The sequence below is a fragment of the Hippocampus guttulatus genome, chromosome 4 (assembly GCF_054856545.1).
Source record: "Hippocampus guttulatus isolate MCC_2025c chromosome 4, RoL_Hgut_1.0, whole genome shotgun sequence".
NCBI classification, from domain to species: Eukaryota; Metazoa; Chordata; class Actinopteri; order Syngnathiformes; family Syngnathidae; genus Hippocampus; species Hippocampus guttulatus.
The window spans coordinates 13,937,848-13,959,557 of NC_141264.1; the positions used below are offsets into that span (position 1 = coordinate 13,937,848).

A 21,710-nucleotide genomic window follows, 5' to 3' on the forward strand; every position below is an offset into this window, starting at 1 on the left:
TTTATTCGATCGTGATGCTCATAAATGATTTTAATCTTGTGACGTAGCTGGACTATAAATTTATTATAGTCCAAGTAACATTTTCTTGGAAGCAATATATAAAACGTGTTGTCAGATACAGCGTAATTATTTTCACAACTTTTATATTGTAAAAAAAAACTTTCCACATTTTTGCAAAATGATCCCCCCATATGTTGTGACGCTCATAACAATTGGAGTGTCACAGCTTTATTCTTTAACCCTTTCAGGGACAGCTGTTACAACAGTGGACATCTTACCGCGTTATCAGGTTACAGGGAGTAGGACATGCTTCATCCGTAAAACACCCATTTATACTCTGGGTTTTGGTTTAATGATTGTTTCTCTCAATTTCTTGTTTTATTAGTCTACTTTGGCTTTTGTTCATGTTACAAGAATTTCTATTTACCCATTCAGCCCCCGTTTTCATAAAATTGCCTTTTTCCTTCTGACATTGCAACTTTATTCTTGAAATATTAAAAAAAAATCCCCCTTATAGAAGCTAATTTGTAACATTACAACTTTTGTTTCGCATCACTACCCACACCCTATTAATTTTCTTAAGACAAGGAATATTCTTTCTTTGGTGTATTGCACAACAAGGACAGTGGGAAAAGACACAGATGGCTGCTGGAATTGACTTTTCAGGGTCTTGATAAGAGACAATGCAAACTCAGTCTGACACTTGAATGCAAAACAACTCTTTGGCGCACAGCTGGTGCCTTTTGGAGCAAAATGCAATGACTAAATAAAATCTTTTATTGCGAATAGAAGCATGCTTTACAGTCTACTGCGTACACATTCTTCTTGATATACTTGCGTCCTGCTTCATTTGTGCTCTTGTTTTTGATAAGAATGCACTGCAAACCACAATAAGCTTGTGAAACCAGTGATTCTCAAATTGTGCTACACAGAAGAATCACTGAAGTCAATGTTTGAACTGGGCTTGTTATGTTGGCCTATTTGTTTTTTAATCCATAACAGTACAGTATTGGTTAAATTGGGTTCAGTTGTATTTAACTTTGAAGTACATTTGCATTCGTATCTTTTGGAGCGATTTGTTATCAATCATTTCGGTCCACTGTTTATTTAACTGCAGAATAGACATTTTTGTGCAGCGGTTCAGAGAAGAACAAATACGGTAAATATTGATCAGGAAACTCCATATTTTTGAACCATTTATTGAGGTTCCGATCAGAGTATAAATCACACTACCAAGTCTTTTATCTTAGGAAATAAAATGTATTTACACTTTAAAACATAAACAAATCAAATAAACAACCTTGTCCATGTACGTTGGCCTCAAATAAAAACAAGACAGTTAAATGATATAAATAAGTTCTATGGAAAATAAAACTCGTCTTACAAAAAAATATATGCAATTTCTGTATACATTTCCTCATGTGGTGCTAATAACATCGATTTATGCTGTACAGTTTTTGGTACATACAGAATAATTTACAGCTCAGTGTTGGCTTGGAAGTCCCATCTGAAAAAAACCCAATGCATCAACATTTGCGGAGTGCTTGAAACCAAAACTATTTAAAAACGGCAAACATGATTCAGTAGATGCTCATTATTGTGGAGCAATTTGCGTGTGGTTCCTTTGAAATTGAGAGAGTCTTGTACCTTCAGTGGCTGCTATTTTAAAAAAAATGCCAAGTAGTGAGTAGGCACTGACAGATACCGGCGTACATTCGCGGAACAAATAAAATTTGAAGCGAGCTACTTGGCTCACATTCGTCTTCCTCCGTTTGAATATGTGGGAGTGCATCCTGCTCGTACACTAGCCACAAAAGGTTTGTGACGTATTGAGTTTTGGGGGGGAAATGTTGAGGACAAAATGCACTAACTTTACAGGAGAACTTCATTTGAAACCTGTTGAAAAGTTTTGCTACTTTTTGCACAACTTGCTGCTCTGGAACAAGGAGCTCAATGGCAACATTCAGAACGGTTTTCGAGGATGTCCACTTTTGTGCCTTTTGGTGACTCTGCCAGTCTCAGGACGAGGTGATGAAGAGGCTACTGACCTTAAAGTGGCATCAGCAGGTTGCAACAGAGTGACTGAAGGAGTCACGGAAAAGAATTGCAGTGGAAGACCTTAGATGGTCACGAGTGTAATACCCATTGAGCTTGAAGGTCAAACTAAGTTCACCTGGTTCTAAGGTGCTAGTGCATTTTAGGTTCACCCCAAAAGCAAAACAAACCTTTTCTGGGTAGTATAGGAGTGTGTGTGTGCGTGCGTGATGCTCAACTAAAAAAAGGGGTGACATTCAAATGAGGAAATCTTTGTGAGTTTTGAGTGTTTGCTTAAGCGCCGAGTGCTGCTGCTGCTGCGTTTGGGGGTCTGCAAGCGGCGGCCCACTTTTCACTTTGGTGCCTTTGAAGGGAACCAGCGTCCGGTTGTCTGTGGGCTTGGCGCTGCCGTGTTGGTGATGGTGAGTTTTAAAAGAAAGCGCCACCGTCTGGTGGGCCTCCATGGGCTTAAAGAGGTCAAACGTGATGAGCGTCCTGGGGGGCTTCTTGGGCTCCTCTTTCTTGCCGTCTCGCCTGAGTGGAGCCGGCTTGATGGGCGAGGCTTTGGGGTCCGACTTGGGTGCCGATGCGTCGGATTTGGGTGTGAGAGCGTCTGACCGGTGACCGCTCTTCTCCTTCTTACCTTGCGATGACTTATGTTTGCAGCCATCTCGCGCCTCCTCAGGCCGCGAGTTGAGAGACAAAACTGAGACAGCGCCACCTCCTCCTCCAGGCTCCTTGTCCTTCTTCCTCGCCATCGGCATTATATCCGTCTTGACCTTCTCCCTCTCCTTATCCTTGACTTTATGCTTCCTGTCCCGATCTTTACTCTTGTCCTTTCTCTCCTCTTTACTCCTTTCCTTCTCCTCTTTAATCCTCTCCTTTTCCTCTTTAGTCCTCTCCTCTTTACTCCTTTCCCTCTCATCTTTAGTCCTCTCTTTCTCTTTACCCCTTTCCTTCTCCTCTTTACTCCTCTCCTCTTCTCTACTCCTCTCCTTCTCCTCTTTACTCCTGTCCTCCTTCTCCCATCGTGCCCTCTCCTTCTTGGCGGACTTGTGGAGCCTCTCTTCCTCGCTGTAGTTCTCCTTCCTGATTGGCGGTGGCTTCAAGGAAGCGCTTACTTCTTGCTGAACTTCACCTGGACATTGTTCCGCCTCCTCCTTTCTCACCTCTTGCACCTCCTCCTCCATTAGCGCGCGTGACTCCTCTTCCTCCTTACAGGGCAGTGGCAAATGTAGCTCCTCCTCCAGTTTCATCACCTTCTCCTCTAGCTCCTCCTCCTTGATATGCAGCGTGACGTCACGAGGAGAACACTTCTCCAATTCCTCCCCCACAACTTTGTGTTGGTGGTACTGCTTGAGTCGGATGTGCCAGGCCAAGCTGCAAACAGCCGACACCGTTTTGAACTGGTGGATGACTCCCCTGGGGATGAAGTAGATGTCGTCGTGGTAGAGCTGGATGCGGGCATAGCGGATGCCCTCTCGGCGCAGCTGGTTCAGCTTGGCGTCGTCGATCCACTGGACGCACTGCGGACGCAAAACACGGAAATGTTTTAGAGATCGTTGCTGAGGACAAATGTGAAGGAAGGACCCGGCTTAAAAGCATTCGTTTAGTTTTGCGGACAGTCAACTATTTGTATACATGCTATTTAAAAAAGCCAATATTCCATTAAATGGCAATACTATTGAGAGATTGAGATGGGATGCATCTCAACTTCCCATAGAGGTAAAACTCTCGATTTTGTCTCATTTGATTTCAGACGCATTTAATCAACAATAAATTTGTAATGTTTAAATACGACCATGTACTTCTGGGTGGTTAAGAAGTAATTGACTACAGCAAGGTGAAGTGAAAACAATAACGACTTTAGGGTTACGCTGCGCGATGCCCCCCCCCCCCCGCCCCCAAAGTTTATATATTTTTTCAAATTTCTTGTAGTAAATGAAATCAAAATGAATCCAGCGGAACCTGTTCAATCCAGTGGAGGCCGTAATTAGCAGGACAGTGAAGATTGCCTCTAAGTGTGATTGCCACTTCTAAGACACACATTGGGAATCAAACCTACATGAGGTTGGCGGAAGACATTTTGCACAATGAACCTCATCTTTGTCAACTGTGAAATGAGCCAAACATGACGCTGTCTCTGTCTTTTCCTCACTCTTTTCTGGAAAAAATGATCCCTGTGAAGCTGCAAGGTAGAGGTTTTGCTTCAACTTTTTTTTGACATCAAAACATGAGTTATTCGATGAGTCGTTTCAGTGCTAGTAGAGAAGAAGGCTAGCCACGCTAACTTGTTTTCTCAATCACTCTGCCTCAGTCATATGACATAAGAATTTGTTTACGGGACATACACTTGAGCTTTTGCCACCCAGAAGTACGCGACGCGTCATAGTTAGTGAAATCATCATTGAGAAAACAACTAGGCCAGAACATGTAGTTGGGGGTTTTCATATGTTGTCATCACAAATACAACTTTAGCATCGTTAGGATGGAACCAGCAGCCAATTTGTGCCTATATTGCGGATGCACCTGAGACAGCGGCGGCTCGTGGAGGTCCAGCTGCAGCCTCATGACCACGTCTGGAAAGTCTGCGGCGTGAAAGCACACCACGTCTTTGGTGATGCGCGCAGGTGTGTCGCTGCTGCAACCCAAACGTGCTCAGCATAAACACACAAAAGCCAGCTGGGAATGTGCATCAGCACAGCGCAAACACCGTTAGGAATTTACAGGGCAAGTTCATTAATGTGTAGAAATTATGTTTTACAAAATGTTTCCATTTCTTCCCTGTACAAGTATTAACTTTAAAAATACAACATCATACAAGATTAATCAAAAAATATTTTACATTTACAAAAGCCAACAATCCAAATTTAATTGAATGAAACTTTAATTTGTGACAAATCGAATGAAATTAGAATTTAAATAAATTGTAATGCAACTTAAATTTCATTTGATCTGATCACAACACCGTTAAATTAGTTTCATTTCATAATTTTCATTAACTTAATTGTAATAGAATTTTAATAAAAGAAATATTTTATTATTCTAATGTCATTCTTTTTGAGGATGTTGGAATGATGTGGTTATGAATTTTATTATTTTTACAATCAGTGTAAAAGCATGTGCACTCACTCTTCTCCGCAGCGTACGGCCTTCAGCACGCCCACGGCGGCGGTCGTCTGTCTCTCAAAGCCCTGCCCGATGTGATCGGCATGGGCTCGCGTCCGGTCCTCGAAAAGCATCTCGCGGGGCTCGCTGGCTCTGGGCAGATACTGTAGGTTCTTGATCTCGTTGGTGGACCTGTAACGCAACACTTTACAATGTTAACCAGACACCAGATAAATGACCTCATGAGATCCAAGATAACAAATATAAAACATTTAAAGTAGTGCATAAAAGCACAACAAATCGTGAGACAATGTAAGGACATTGACTGGTTTAATAAAGTAATTACTGTCCATACTGTAGTATTCGTGTGTTTTGGATTTGTGCCTTTGATGTGACTGCAAAGAACTGAATTAGGACCGGAAGTCAGATTTTTGGGAATTGAAAAAAAAAAAAATGATTTGAAGCTCATATCATCCAGCACTTGGATTCGATCTCTTGCAAGCAAATCTGTTTGCAAAACTCTGGGACTTTTCAAAGTTAGAAATGTTTCATGGGAATGAACAGAGATGGACTAGGAGTTTAAATGAAGGTTGGCGCTTATGTGGAACTTAAATGTAGCCTTTGATGAAGATCAATTAAGTTAGGCCTACTTTTATGCCATCGCATGAGGACAAGGAGAGCAGTTTATTTTGCATGGATGTCAGCTGATGACCAAACAAAATCTTTACAGTTATGTATTAAATCCACAAAACTCTCATGCAAAGTTTCTGCTTTGGAGTACTTTGCAAAACACCAGCTGAACTTCCCAGGGAAATTCTGCACCCTTTTGGAACCGTCCAAGTGAACACACCTTTTCCTTTTGAAGGGAGACTTGGGTATGTCGGCCATGGGGATCATCTGCTCTCCTGGTCGGACCCACATGATGGGGCCGTCGTCGCTCTCCGTGGGGCTTTGCAGCCGCAGACTGGAGAAGGTTCCCCAAGGCAGAGTCCGCTTCGGGGAAAACACAAAAATCAAGTGAGTAAACGTGGCAGACATTCTGTCGCCACTTCAGGCTCGCAAAATTCCAAAAATAGTGTGAAACGTTTTTATAGGAATGATTGGAATAAATTATAAATTTATAGGAATGATTGGAAATAAACCAGTAATATACTACATTTAAGGCATTCATCCTGACTCTTTCCAAATCTCCCCAGGTTAATTTCCCGTGGAAATGTACCACACAATCTCTGGAAAATTTACTGGAATGAAAGAATGCCTACCTCCAGAAAGGGAGAGTCCTCCAACATGCGGATGAACTCGGGGAAGTAATCCCCGACCTCCTCATCAACGGCACCCACCAGACTGACCTGCCGCATGGCCCCAGCCCGGTACGTTCCCTGGGAGTATGTCCGCTTCACCTGGGGGGGGACGCATCAGATGTTGAAGCAGCCATCGTTAACTTTATTTACCAGTGGTGCCAATGGATCAGAGCACCACTACTGATTTGTTTGGGGATTGGCAGCATAAAATGCTGATTGGAGCCCCCCCTAATTTTTTACACATCAGAAGATGACAGAAAATAGACTGGATCAAATTAGAACACATTAACAATACATTTCTGAAAACACGCTTTTAAAAGTATTGCTTTGGGCCCATTGTCACTCTCTTGCTCTCAAGAAATTGGATCCCACAGCACAGGTGGCGCCAACATCACATTTAAATAGTTATTCATGTGGGGTGGAGCTGCTAACTTACGGGGAAAAAAACAAACAAACTGAAACCTCGGCTCGCTGCATATTCATATTGTGGGACCTTCAGACGAACATTTTTACAGCTTGGGTGGAGTGTTTAATCAGCGAGCAGGAGGGGAAAGTGCCGACACATGTTGAAGGGGGAAAGAGTGAAAAGAGTGCCGCAACGTGACAGGATGTGATGGTGTTGGGTGACGGAGACGGTCCCGTTTAAAATACACTCAATTAATCGGTCAGATCCGAGAAATGAGTGGCAGCCCGGTCAGGCCAACAAAAGTGAACTTCACGTGGCCCAACACAGTCACGTGGTGGCCTCGGGGCCACCATTATTGTGGAACTCTATATAATGAGACTTTTGATGCTTCAGTCATTTGAGTATCAATTGGGTATCGATTAGCAGGTGCAGACAAAGAGGTGAGTGACATCTCAGCACCGCAAAAGACAGCTAATACACTGGTTAATTATAACTGACAGGTAGCGCCAAAATCTAGAAGTGGGGTCCAAACTTCATTTGTTACGCCCCACCACAGATAACTGCGTAAGTGGGGAACACTGCAACACGAACAGGGGTGTCAAACGCATGATAGTTCAGGGGCTGCTTGCTGCCTAATTAGATGTCAAGCGGGCCAGACCAGTCAAATGAGAGCATAATTTGCTATAATTAACAAGTCCACGTTTTCCCTTTTGGTTTTATGCACATAAGTACAATAGGAAAATCTTGATATTTAATGATAAATCCCTTTTCAAAACGTATAATGAACAAAAGTGCAAAACATGAGCAACTTGCTTCTGATTATCATTTACATCTTGGTCACGGTGTTTGTACAAATGCAAAATGAGTAAAATAAAATTATGAAAAAAAAGTAACTCCAAATAAACAAATATTTAAGCCTCCTGGGTCTTATTGACCCAAGCTGTTTTGAGTCCCTCCTTTCCTTTTATCTTTTCATTGCTCCCAGATCCTCTCCTTCTTCCTTTTTTATGACCTCTTTTCTTTCCTTCTATCCTTCCTCCTGCCTCCTTTCCTTTCTCAACACAAGGAACTCCTTAGTGACGCTCAGTGTCTCATCACTGTAACTCCACAATTATGGCCAGTTGAACGTCTGTAATGTCAGTGGTCTCATCAATTGCAATAGAAAATGCAAGAAATGACTTGACGGTGTTTCGCTGGCCAAATCAGACGATATTTCAAAAATCCTGCGGGCGCCACGTTGGACCCCATACCGGGTTGGTTCTGGGCCGCAAGTCCTATGTTTGACAACTCCGAAAAAACTCCAAAACGACATTCAGCGTAATGTTGAGCTGCTGCTTTAATTATTGAATTTCATTTGTTTCTATGCCGGTCCGTCGAAACGTTTTATATGTGACGCGTGTCTGTGGCGCAAAGAATGTTGTGAACCGCTGTACGGTGCTGATGAATAATTATGCCATCAATTAACCGTCATTGACTAGACTTCTGTCACATTAGAATCAAAAACAAAACAAAAATCTTGAGCCGTTCAAACCCTAATTAGAGCGGAAATATCGGATTCGATGTATGTTTTTCTACATAAGACGTCATGACGCATATCCCCATTGTGCCACATGACAGCAAAAACTCAATGTGTGACTTGAAGTGTGCTGGGTAAATCCAACTTTTATTAGAATTATGCTTTTAGTTTACACCGAGTCACACTGTGAGGTTTTTCTTCAAATACAACAAGAATAAGAGCTTCAGATGCAACTCTCGTATTAGATTTTTATTAGTGCATTTGGACCCGGACTTTTTGTCAAAGTCTATTCCAGTGCTCTGACAGCTGGTGAAGAGAGCAGCCAAAGATTTTTTTTTTTTTTAATCGCTCACCCACAGCTACTTTGCCAAAAATCGATCTCCTTGGGGCATACACGAATCGCAAATCAGCTCAAGTAGGAAAATATGCTAATAATGAAGAGCCAGGAGAGAGCCGTCGCGTTGGTGCACAGAGGCTATGAAGTAATCTGATTACAAAGCTCAACAAGGGCGACCTTGGTAAATGTTCTATGCAGAGTGGGGCCTCTGGATGGAATAATTTTAGGTTAGCACGACCAAAATGGATCCCTCTCAGCGTGCAACTGCACGAGAGGCACATTTTATGACTGCTGTTAAACCGGAATATAATTTAAGTGCAGTCGTATCAAGCCTCGCGCTGCAGCGGTCCACTGTGGATATAATTAGATGCTTCAGAATATGTATATATCGAGAAAGTGCCGATGTGTAATTTACATTCTTGCTTCTTCAAACCTTCACACGCTGTCCAAGAAAAGTCTACGTTTTTGCAGAATGACTGTTGGAAATGGAGGGACCCCCGCCACCCCAAAGCTTTAAAATGGGTGTCAGGTTCTGACATACGACAGTTAGTGTTTAAGTACAGCTCTTTGAAACCCAAAGTACACTGACCCAGTGGTTCTTTTTACACTGAGCAGCAAGTCAAAAACTACTTATGCGCTGTAAATGTACTGTATAAAAACTTTAAAATTGTGTCATAAAACGATTTATGTCATTGAATATATATATCCGAAAATGGCTGTAAACATCACATTGCAATGAACACTGACCATTTGAACCGAAACCGTTTGCTTCGCTGCATTATGTCAAAATGAATTACAGCTTTTAAATGAATGGCAACTTTTATGATTATGATATGCTGTCCTTTTTGTATTATGGTCACCAAACGGACATGAGGCAGACATGAAACCTATTTGGGTGGTTGTCCCAGCCATGTGGTGATAGCCCCGCCAGAATCGACACGCGCCCTGTACATTTATGATATCCTATGATAAGTTTTAATAATTTCTTATTTACCATCTGTATACTGTATAATTTAAGCATTGGGGAAATATTACTTTTGTCTAATTAGATTTTTGCTTTTTGCATTATAAAATCTAACTGAATATCTCCATGTTCTGGGCTTTATATCTTCTTCAAGCCATTCCTTATGAGAAGTTGTAACCTGATTTACACATGCAAAAAAAAAAAAAAAAAAAACGGTCCAAAAGAAATATCCATTAACATTAGCTCGTTAAGTGGAGAAAACTCAAATCATCCATCCATCCATTTCCAACGCCGCTTATCCTGAACAGGGTTGCAAGGTTGGTGTGGGAGCCTCCCTCGGCTGACTTCGGGCGGAAGGGGCACTACACCCTGAACTGCTCGCCACTCAGTCGCATGGCACATACAGAGACGAACAACCATTCACACCCACACAGTCACTGAGTGGGAATCAATCCCGCACACAAGTCAGGCGGATTTACCATGACACCATCAGCAACCAAAATTCAAAATTTTCAAAGTTAAACATTAAAAAAGCAAGTATGTGTTGATTTCATTGTATTTATTGATGAAATTTGTACTGGTCCATTTGGGCCAGTATCAATAAACTTTAGGTGGCCCTACGCAGTCACGTGGTGGCCCCGGGCCACCGGGCAACTGTTAATGTAGAACACTGTGAGGTGTGTTTATTGAGTTAAATTGGTCAAAGCTCACGAACTGCACTCGTACTTGGTATTTAGCATTGGGACAAGGTGGAGAAAGAGCCTCACTTCTTATTGACTTTCAGAGATGAATTCATGTAACAATAAGTTTGGCTGTCGTTGGCAGTGGTTTACGTTTTTCCTGCATCCCAGAGATAGCTGTTTCTGATGTTTTGTCCACCTCGTGTAGCCAATAAGACCCTACAATGCTCTTCTCTAAATGGGCGCTGCAGCGGAACAGTTCTTCAGAATCTTTCCCACCCTGGTTTGAGAAGGCAAGGCTGAGGAGGGTCGTGACATCATTGTCATTTGATTGGCCGACAGATGCAGGCATTTAAGTGATGCGGCAAATACCTCCACCGCACACGCCCCTTTCCTGATTTTAAGTGAATGAGACAGAGACGTCTGCCGCCAAGTCATACTGGATATACAGTACACAGTGTTTTACAACAATGAGCACAATTTCATGTGTACCTGAGGACATTTTTGAGAGCTGTGTGACTTTCAATGCATATTCAACAAAATTACATCTCCAAACTTTAATATGTTTTAGAGAACATGTGAGGGATTACATTTCATGAAAACTTTTGTTAAGGTCACATGAGCCACAAGTCCAATTCAAGGTCAATTAAAGGTCAAAAGGTTAAGTTACTAAAATATTTGCCAATCTTGTAAATTATTGCAGAATTAGGAAGCCTTGTTGCGCTCTCTTTCCAACAATACTTGTTTTGTAAAGATTGACCCAGTAGTTAGGTAAAAAAGGGTTCAAAGGAAAGAAAGTGGGCATGCCTCTTGCAAAAAATGTCAAAATTTTGATGTATCATAGCTCTCGAATCCCTGCACTGATTGACCTAAAATTTTAGATTTTGTGTTGTGCCATCACTAATAACAAGTAATAACTTAAAATCAAAACCTGCTTGCTTTAACCCGCTAGTTGATTTCGCATGGAATGACGCCCTTGTCACGGCTTTTCCCGCTGGCTGTGACACACATGCGCAGAAGTGGTAATCCAGGTCATCATGTAAACAGCAGCAATGTGGGTGAGGCAGTGTCTTGGCTAAACCGTGTTAGCATCAGAGTCCCGAAGTTCAGACGTATTTCACCAAAAATACGATTCGAACCTCCCTTTCATGGCAGGACAACGTTGATAGGTAAGCATCTATCAATGATTTAATTTCTGACAGAGGAACAATCGTGTCTGGAAGCTCGAATTAGTACACACGTGCTACCGGATGTCTTTGATGTAACGCAATTTCCCGTTGTGCTACGCTAACAAATTGTAGTGCCTATTATGGATTAGAGAGGCATTAGTCAACAAACTCACATTTATTAACAGCCAAAACACAGTTTCTGTATGCCCATGCCTGACATCAAATCTGCGCTCCCAAACAGTCACTCACGACCATGCACAGTGTTGCATTTATGAACTCGGACATAGCAGCGCACAAAGTAACACAACCTGACATATTTGCCTTCAGGCCTAGATGGCAACACATAATAAAATACATAACCTACCTATTTCGCTAGAATATATAGATTTGCGGTGCCGAAAAAAAATAAAAATTAAAAACCTTCAAAATCAGACCACAGTTTGTGTGGATCAGGGCTACCCAAGTCCGGTTCTGTTTTGCATGTTTCCCTCCTCCAACACACCCGATTCAAATGATCAGGATTTCTATCAGGCTTCTGCAAAGCTCGCTGATGAACCGATCATTTGAATCAGGTGCGCTGGAGGAGGGAAACATGTAAAGCAGGCTGGATGGGGCGGCCGAGAACCCAACTTGGGCACCCTTGGCGTAGATCAAATAATTTACACTTGTGAAGCCGAACAAAATAATAAAGTAAAAAATAAAGGATGAATAAAATCAAAATTAAAAACCAATTTCCAGACCTGCCAGAGATGCAGAAAGGTGAAATCTCACCTGAGTGTGGAAGTTGGCCATGGTGGTGGTCTCGATGTCCTTCTTCCCGAGCACCTCCATCTTTACCGGGGCGTTGGGGAACTTGTAGGAGAAGTAATCCAGAAAGTCCGGGAGGTAGGATGCCGCTCCGTGAATGATGCCCATGACGAAACACGCCGCCTGTGCTCCGTCCTCGCTGAACGACAAGGTGACAAACTCCTGGGCGAAGCGTTGCATCTCGGCCGGCGACAGGGCCGAGAGCTGCTCGCCATAGGCGCGCACCACCGACGCGCCCCCGTTGGCCTGCATCTCCACGTGAATCAGGTGGCCAAACTCCAGCCCGGGTAGACTCGGTGTGGGCGTGCAGTGGAGCGGTGAGATGTAGCCCAGTCTCTCTCTGACCGCGGCAGGCATAGATGCGGGGTCCTGGTGCTGTGTGCTGTGAAGCAGTCCGCCTCCACCACCACTGTTGCCGTTAATTCGGCTGAGGAACTCGGCCAATCCAAGAGACACTCCAGAATAAACAGTCTGGCACGAGCGGTGGTACATTTTGGGGCGTCCGTGCCTCTCTTTGGCTCGCTCACCATCTTTGTGCTTCTTTTTCTTCTTCTTCTTCAGCTTCTTGAGCAAGAGGTCTTCTTGGGAACTGGCTTTGGGCTTCTCTTTGGGCTCTGAGATGGACAACCAGACAACACAAATTAAGGGATGCAGCCATTCGAAAAGGTTTAGAATTGATGATTCTAGCGATTACCTGACGATTCATCAAGTAATCGGTTTTAAAATATATGTTTAAATTTTAAATATTGTGCATGTGAGGTGAAGGTATTTGTCCATTTTGCATCACCATCCACAGGTTCTACTGTTGTATCCCCGACCGAGTGAGTATGGCTTTGAAAGACGAGGTCTGGCCTGGTGAGTGATGTGGGCATCAACTAATCAGAGGACGGTACACGCTGCACGTCATCTGCCATAGTAAGTGTGAAATAAGCTTTTGAAATGTACTGTAAACGAGAAACGGTTCTCAAATGCCTTACCTGGTGAAACAAAGAATAAATAAAAATATTATTTTACAGACTGTGACTAAGGTGACTACAGAATGTCATGATTAGCATTTAGTATTTATGCATTTTAGTCCATTGTGACCTTTTGTGGTTACCGTCATTTGAATCAAGAAGAGTTGCCAACAATAAGTCAGTGTTCTCACAGACCAGAGAGAATTGTGACTGTTGTTGCATGCTCTTTGTATGTGTTGCTGCTTCATGTGTTAATGTCGCAGTTATTTGAGTCTAAGTACTGAAACTATTTACGTTAGGCCATCTATGGCGTTTCGTCAGCATTGCAGACTTTAACTCGGCCCGCCTCACGGCAGCAGCGACCGAAACAAACTTAAGTTAACAAAGGAGGAAAAGATTACAGTTGCTGACTCTTCATCGCACACCAAGCGAATCAGCACCGCACATCTACAGATGAGCGGCAACAGAAATACTGAAAAACCCTTGATTGGGTTTTGAGGCTACACATACGATATACGGTACTCTATTATTTTCTATTGTACCACAAACATGTGGTGCGATTGTCAAGGAAGAAGCAGATAGCCACAAAAAAAAAAGGAAAAGGGAGAGCATAAGCAGAAAATTGAGGCACCGTATTTTGAAAGGTTGTTGATCGATCGTTGGGTCAGGTACGAAAGAAATTGTAAATATATGTTTTGTTTTGCTGTTAAACACCGTGTTAACACTCTGTATTCTACACACTCTTGTGTTCACCGCCAATCTAAACATTGAACAACAGCAAAACCTGTGGTCCACAGTTTACCACTTAAACTAGTTGCAGAACACTGCACACTCTGCGACAGCGGGTTTTGGCTTGGTATCTGTCCGGCCTTGGGGAAAATGATATAGTTCAGTTTGGCATTTTGCTGTCTAAATATATAATGATTAATTCCTTTTTGTCAGTTTTACTACTAAGCTTCAATTGGGAGTGACAAATAAAAAAATAGCTTTTCGCAAGCACACCTGACATCTTATTTGGAAAATAAGTTTGAGTTTTTTCCCCTTTCAAGTGATGTTATGATCATGCCCAATTTCTTGACAGCAAAAGCAAGGCAAAACATACTTTTAAAAGTATGTTTACGTAATCTGAATGTGTTTAAGGCGTGTGGGAGGGGTAAAACCAAATTTAAAGTATTTTATGGTCCCATGATGCTGCTGATTTTCACCTATATTTTCCCCTAGCTTCCGCAACGTACCTCTTGCGAAAAAGGGGGCTTCTGATGTTTAAATGTGGATTGAGTACTTTGATGTATGGTGTGAGCTCAGGCTTTGATGTGATCTGGGGTGCTTTTGCTTACCTCTCTGAAGAGGGAACACCAGTTCCCCATTTTCCTTTGAGATGTCACGTTCTGGCGGCAGGTTGTGGTTTTTCCACTCTTTGCTGCTTCTTTCCTTCTTGCTGTCCCGCTCCTTGTCTTTGCTGTTGTGATCTAGGGGGGAAAGGCACCAAAAGTGACGCCTGTTAATAACATCCAGGGCTGAAGTGATAAAAGGACAAACATTTCCACGTGTGAGTGAGTGGTCCACATGCATTGCATTCGGGGCCTGATGCGCGCACACAGTGGCCTGCGGCACAAGCCCCGTTATGTAATATTTCAACAGATGTTTCAATTACAACCACGGAGTTTGTTCGGTATTTTAGTGGGAAAGAGTGTGGAGCGAGGGGTAGATCGGTCTTACCTCTCTGTGGCGTCTTCACGTCGCCGTTCTCGGTCTTTGTATGGCAGCTAGCGGGGTTGACTTTCTCCACTGCCGCGGCCGAAATGCGCTGCGCTTCGCCGCTTTTCTCCCGATGCCGTTTCTCCTTCGCTCGTTTCTCTTTGGACGGCGAAGCGAGGAAGTTGCTTATTTTGAAAATTTTCCGTGCGGGAGCTGCTGCTGCTCCTGGCACCACCACCGCGGTAGCGGTGGGGGCGGCGGAGTGGCTCGCCTTGGCCGGGCCGAAACTCCATTTCGCTGGGCTCCCACAACTCGGTTTCCCGTTGTGTTTTTCCACAGTGCACACCTCTCCGTTGACTTTCCGGTGCTTGGGCCGCTTCTCCTCCACGCGGATCTTCTTTGTGGGTGGTGGGTGAATGTCGCTGGAAGACTGCGGTCGGGTCTCCGGCGGCCGTTTAGCTAACAGCGCTTGGGGGGAATTTGTTTTGCTGTTCGCTGCGAAATGCATGGAGTCCACGGACTCGGCCATCTTGGAAGTTTCTATTTTTTACGGCTAGACGTAACTGGTGCGTCAGAGCCAATAGAAGGCGGGGCTTAGATGCTCCGCAAGCACGTACAACAGGCGGAAGAGCAACGCGGAAGTATACAATACTGTTGTACGAAAGAACGATTTGAAAAGCGACTGTTTATTATGAACGAAAAAAGATATTTTCTTTCTTTGAAACTCACCTCATCTTAACTTTTTATTAATAGAGCACTTAAAAACGCAAACGCACTGGAATCAAAGTGTTATATATATACAGTAAATAAAATTGAACATAAAACAAACTACTAATAATTATAATACTGGGTCTAAATATTAATTATTATGATCATATAAATAGTAATGACAGTTCAGACAAAAATATTTAAAATAATATACGACACCTAAACAACTATGAACTATGTTATTAATGTGTTTATTTTCTCCTCATGACATCGCTGATTGGGCGGCCAGGCGGACAACTGTTTAGCGCGTCGCCTCACAGTGCAGAGGTGCATGGTTCGATTCTGGCTCCGGCCTTCCTGTGTAGACTCTGCATCTTCTCCCCGTGCCTGAGTGAGTTTTCTCCGGGTACTCCGGTTTCCTCACACATTCCAAAAACATGCGTGGCAGATTGATGGAACTTCTCTGTGAGTGCGGATGGTTCTTCGTCTATGAGTGCCCTGCAATTGGCTGGCAACCAGTTCAGGGTGTCCCCCTACTATTGCCTGGAGACAGCTGGGATAGGCTCCAGAAATCTTTCAATACTTTCTATAGCCACAATCCATCGTATGACCAGGTGCGCCTGTATGAGTTGTTTACAAAACTTGCAACTTCTCATAAATTCACCAGGAGGCAGTATAGTTACATGCAGTAAGGGAATTTGTTGCTCATCTACTCAGAGTCTTGCTAGATGTGATTACACATGATTCACACTCTGCAGTGGCAAGTGACAGTGAGTTTTAATTTGTATTTGTATTTTTTTTTGGGGTTGTGTTCAGCATGTCTGCCTTCCCGTTCTTAGGTTCTGGGTTCAAATCTCAGCTCCAGTTTTCCTGTGTGGAGTTTGCATTTTCTTCCCCATGCTTGTGTAGGATTTCTCTGGTTATTCTAAATTGTCTGTCATTGTTGTTATTGTTGAGCAACCTGCAACTGGGTCCCACAGTGGCTCCCAAAGCCGCAGCGACCCGGGTACCTGCAGACCCAGTTGTCAGCTGTCGACTGGGAACTGTTCGTAGCCCGAAGGCACGCCCAACACCGCTTGGAGGTCGTTCCTGAGTTGGGTGTCTGTCTGTGTTAATGTGAGTGTGAATGACTGTATACATATGCCCTGCGATTGACTGGCGACCGTTCTGGGATGTATCCACCCTCTAGTCTATACATCAGATGGGGTAGGCTACCGCTGGGCTGCGTTATAGAGAACGGATGACTGGATGATTGCCATCTAGTAAACTAAAGCTAGCTAATCAGGACATATCAGGCCTTGAAGCACTGCCATATCCTTACCCTTCACTTCCTAATTCTGGAAAATGTCCACCTATGTCCAAAACGAGTGCAGGTATTTAGGGTATTGACTGACTGACGGGCTGGCCAGGTTTTATCTGGTGCTGCCTCACCACAGCAAATCCATCCCAGATGTGAAGGGACATGTCCCGGTGTTTTCAAGCAACCAGTAAAAGTCATCCTGACACATGATGAAAGAATGTCTCGCCTTATGAAGCATTCGGTGGATATGAGTGTGTGACTGTGACAAAAGGCAAAAGATGAGTTGGAATACTTATATGAGCTGCGGGATGAAGACAGATATGAGTCTGTGAATAATCCAGGAAGGGTTCAGGCTATTTTTCAACAATATCACTTGGATGGAGATGAATTGGCCTCCTTGCTACCAGGAAGCTGAACGAATGGTCAAATGTTTGTTTTATCGGCGGGGAGGAGAAGAGCACAGTGTTTACATTAGCCAGGACAGAGAGTGGGCCAAGGCGGCTCATTGGAGGGACTTCAAAACAGTGTTCACAAGGAGGGCACCTTGAGGACGACAACCTGCTGTCCATAAATGGATAAAAGCTCGGAGAAGTAGCTATTACTGAGAATGATCCACGGCGACACTCTGCTATAAGCACCCATTTCATTTTCCATCCATCCATCCATTCTATGATCCGCTTTATCCTCACAAGGGTTGCAGGGGGTGCCAGAGCCCATCCCAGCTGTCCCCGGGCAGCAGGCAGGGGACACTCTAAACTGGTAACCAGCCAATCGCAGTCATTTCATTTTATTGCACAATATTTGTACACTATTGTAATCCATCCATCCATCTATTGTACCACGTAACGTTTCCCAAAGGTTCAGTAGATTAATGGTAACATAAAATGGGGGGGGGGGGCAGACCAACTAACCAATAGTATGTATGTCACGGCGTCACAACCCATAAGTAATGGGTATTTAACCACAATCGGTGGAGCAACACATGTAAATATGCTAATATAACAACACACATAGGCATATTCCTCCTCTGCAGAATGACACATTTTACTTATGTACTGAGAAGCTGAGACCATCTTCATGTAGTTTATAACCGTATGTCTGTATTATAGTATCCCAAGATGGCCAAGAAGTGCATACCAGGAAGAGCTGCACATTTTCTGAATTGAAGCAAATCATGTGGCAAAAAGTGTTTCATGTCTTTAGATTCAATATAACGTGCCGTGCACGTCCGCCTCATAGTGCAGAGGTGCAGGGTTCGATTCTGGCTCCAGATTTCCTGTGTGGAGTTTGCATGTTCTCCCTGTACCTGCATGGGTTTTCTCCGGGTACTCCGTTTCCTCACACATTCCAACAACGTGCATAGCAGGTTAATGGAACACTTTAAATTGTCCCTCGGTGTGATTGTAAGTGCAAGTGGATGGTCGTCTACAGCAGTGTTTTTAAAACTTTTTTGAGCCAGGGCATACTTCTTTCACTGAAAATATCTCGCGGCACACCACTAGCTGAAAATGTGTAAAGCCCCCCCCCCCCCACCCCCCCGCTTATTTTAACAATTAACGTGTTATATTGTTACTATAACCGTTTTTAGCATTGATGATGTTATAACCGCTTGAATGCGAATCAAATGAACACAAAGAAAAAGTATTTTATAATCTTTCATATTTATTGCTACACTGTCGTCCTGCATTCATACGGCACAAATTCGCTTGTCTCTAGTGGTCGAAACACAAGGCAATTGGCTAGCTGTTGCTGCTCCTTAGCGGTATGGGAGGGTACTACACGATTACTTTCTGGGTGATAGACCACACAGGCATACAAATTGGATATTTTCCCGCGGCACACCTGACAATGTTTTTGTAGTAGTCTGCAACGCATTGATGGCATTTCCATTCATTTCAATGGGGAAAGATGACTTGACATATGAGTATTCTAAATTCCAGTCAGGAAGCTTGGCTGTGACCAGTCCAAGTTATACTCTGCCTCTCACCCAGTCAGCTGGGAAATGAGGACAAGCGCTAGAAGATGGTACAGTGCCTTGATTCAGACAGACATCTCCAAATCGTGTAAACATTTCTCTCACACATTTTTTTGTGTGTGTGTTAAAGTGCTGCGGTGTGTATATGTTTCTGGTTTTTACCTCCCAACAGTTGTCATAGAAGCACCTGACTGTATACAAGTCTGGAATGTTATTTTAAGTACAGCTGTGCCATGACGTACGAGTTTAATACTTGCTCAATTGTAACGCAAAACACTCAGAACTCAAATCATCTTTCTCCACTGAAATGAATGGTAATTCCAATGATCTGTTCCATCCATAACTAATCTAATCTAATCTAATCTAATCTAATCTAATCTAATCTAATCCAATCACATCATGAGATGGAATGTAAAAAAATTAAACAGTTTGTGCACCAGGATTTTATGCTTGAATTCAATGGTCATTGTCCAAGCCCTGGCCACCGAGCGGCAGTGTAGTACTGATATAATAAAGACACAATGAGGACAATCACAACTGCCAACATCAATGCTACTTTTGTTAGTCCACCAATAGCATTCTGTCTCGTGTCATAGCATTACGTTAGCAGACTTTCATCAGACAAAGTTACGTGGTTTATTTAGTTAAATACACAGCATGTAATTATCTTTTTTATGTTTTTTTTTAATCTGCTAGGGGTGCGTAATTCGATCGGCTGGGATCGGTATTGGCACCATTTTCCTTAATTTAGGGGGATTGGTGATCATCTGATCCCTAGCTACAAAACCGATCTTGTCTACCGATCTTATCTCCCTCCGCTGAGGTCTGAAAAAGTCAGATGACTAACAGGGTTTTCATTATTATTTGAGAAAACTACTTTGTACATTTTAGATAACCCACTGTAGTCTTTCACGGGTATCGTTCAATGTTTTACAATAAAACAAGATCAGAACATTGAAGGTGTTTGCTGTTGGTTGTGAAAAAAAAATCTGGATTGACGAGTCAGGCTTTTTAAAGATCAGGTGATCAGTGACCGGCCACACAAATTGTGATCAGTGCACCACTGTACTATCCTCCAAACTGCCGCATATTGTGAAGTTCATTGCTAACTTCAATTCTTAATCACAATTTTAGGCAAAAAATAAATAAATCATCGAAAAACTCACGCATCAGGTAACTCGTAAGTCAAGGTACCACTCACTGTAAAGTAAATTATATTCAAGAAAAACGCAACTGATGCCTCTGTCACCAACTTGACGTGTGTTCACAGTTTCTCTCTTCCACACGTTATCTCTTTGATTTGACCTTCCATTTGAAAGAGTGTGCTTCCCACACTTGAAGCCAAACAGTTTCCTTTGTCATTATTAAAAAGACAGCTGAAAAATGTCCCCAGCCTCGATGTCGTCATAACAACCCGACAGCCAGGAGGCAGAAAACAACAATTCAAAAGGTCACCACAGGCAGGCTTAAAGTTAGAGTAGTGCTCAGAGAGCAGACCTCCGCCAAGGATCATCAGTCCGAGCCAAGTGCTCGTCTTCACAGATCCAGTACCCACCTCCTGCATATTTTGTCCGTAAGATCACGTGTGATACAAGTAGAAATGAATGAAAACAAGACCTGATGTTGCAATGTTAACACAAGTGGAAAAACACATTCCCTGGATCTGCACCATTAGTCGGATCCCCACCAAAATTTTATGGGTTCCTCTTGGCCAGTACGTCACTCCCTCGCTACTTTTTGTGGCAGTGGCCTGTGCTTTTTTAATTTTTTTTTCCATGAAATCCCCCTAACAAACACATAAATAAGTAAGTGATAAAAACATAACGTTGCTGGGTGGAGGAGATCACTAAAACACTTCACCAAACATTGGCACAGCAACAGTGAGCTTAGCAACCCACAAGAGAGGCTCCCCTCATCTTATTGTTACACTAAGAAAAGAAATTAAATTCTAGCAAAATCTGATCTAATTAAGTAAGACACACTGATCTTAGCAAACCACAAGAGAAACTGCCTCGTCTCTAAATTAATAAAAACATAGTGAATTCACACTAAATTAAATTAAATTGAACATGTCTACGGAAAAAAACATTCAGACAAAATAAATTTTAATAGTCAAATTAAAAAATGTATACATTCTCACAAAACAAAATGAAAATAAAAATAAAATGTAGCTAATTTACAAGACACGGTGAGTTTGGCAACCCACAAGAGAGGCTGCCTATGCTCTTTACATTAATAAAATAAAATGAATTCAAACAAAATGAAACAAAATTTACCAAATGAATAAATTTGTATATGCATTAAAAAAAGAAAATAAATCCAAACAAACCAAAATAATGCGCAAAAGAGGCTGCTTATTCGCTACATTAATATCATAAATCAAAATAAAATTTAATTTATGACTTTTTCTTCATACATTTGTACAATAACAAATTCAAACAAATTAATTAAATCAAACAATGACTTTAGCAACCCAAATTAACCCAATAAAATAAAATTAAACACATCCATCCATCCATCCGTTGTCTAATGCGCACAAGGGTCGCAGGCATGCTGGAGCCTGTCCCAGCTGACTTTGGGTAGTAGGTGTGGTACACCCTGAACCAGCCAATCGCAAGGCATACAGACGACCAACCATTCACGCTGACAATCACACCTAGATGCAATTTAGAGTGTTCCATTAACCTGCCATTCATGATTTTAGAATGTGGGAGGAAAACAAAGTACCCGGAAAAAACCCACGCAGGCTCA

At 42.7% G+C, this 21,710-nt stretch overlaps 1 protein-coding gene across 1 annotated transcript; it reads right to left on the bottom strand.

Annotated features, from left to right (window-relative positions):
- Positions 1–1,183: 1,183 nt before the first annotated feature.
- LOC147206035 (lysine-specific demethylase RSBN1L-like) lies at positions 1,184–15,505 on the bottom strand. The gene is made up of 8 exons (XM_086109260.1): positions 14,998–15,505; positions 14,616–14,747; positions 12,287–12,936; positions 6,405–6,542; positions 5,993–6,135; positions 5,167–5,334; positions 4,564–4,675; positions 1,184–3,560 (listed from the first exon to the last, which is right to left on the bottom strand). The coding sequence occupies exons 1-8, from the start codon at positions 15,503–15,505 to the stop codon at positions 2,292–2,294; spliced, it is 3,120 nt and encodes a 1,039-aa protein (XP_085965386.1). The 3' UTR covers positions 1,184–2,291.
- Between the last annotated feature and the right edge of the window lie 6,205 nt (positions 15,506–21,710).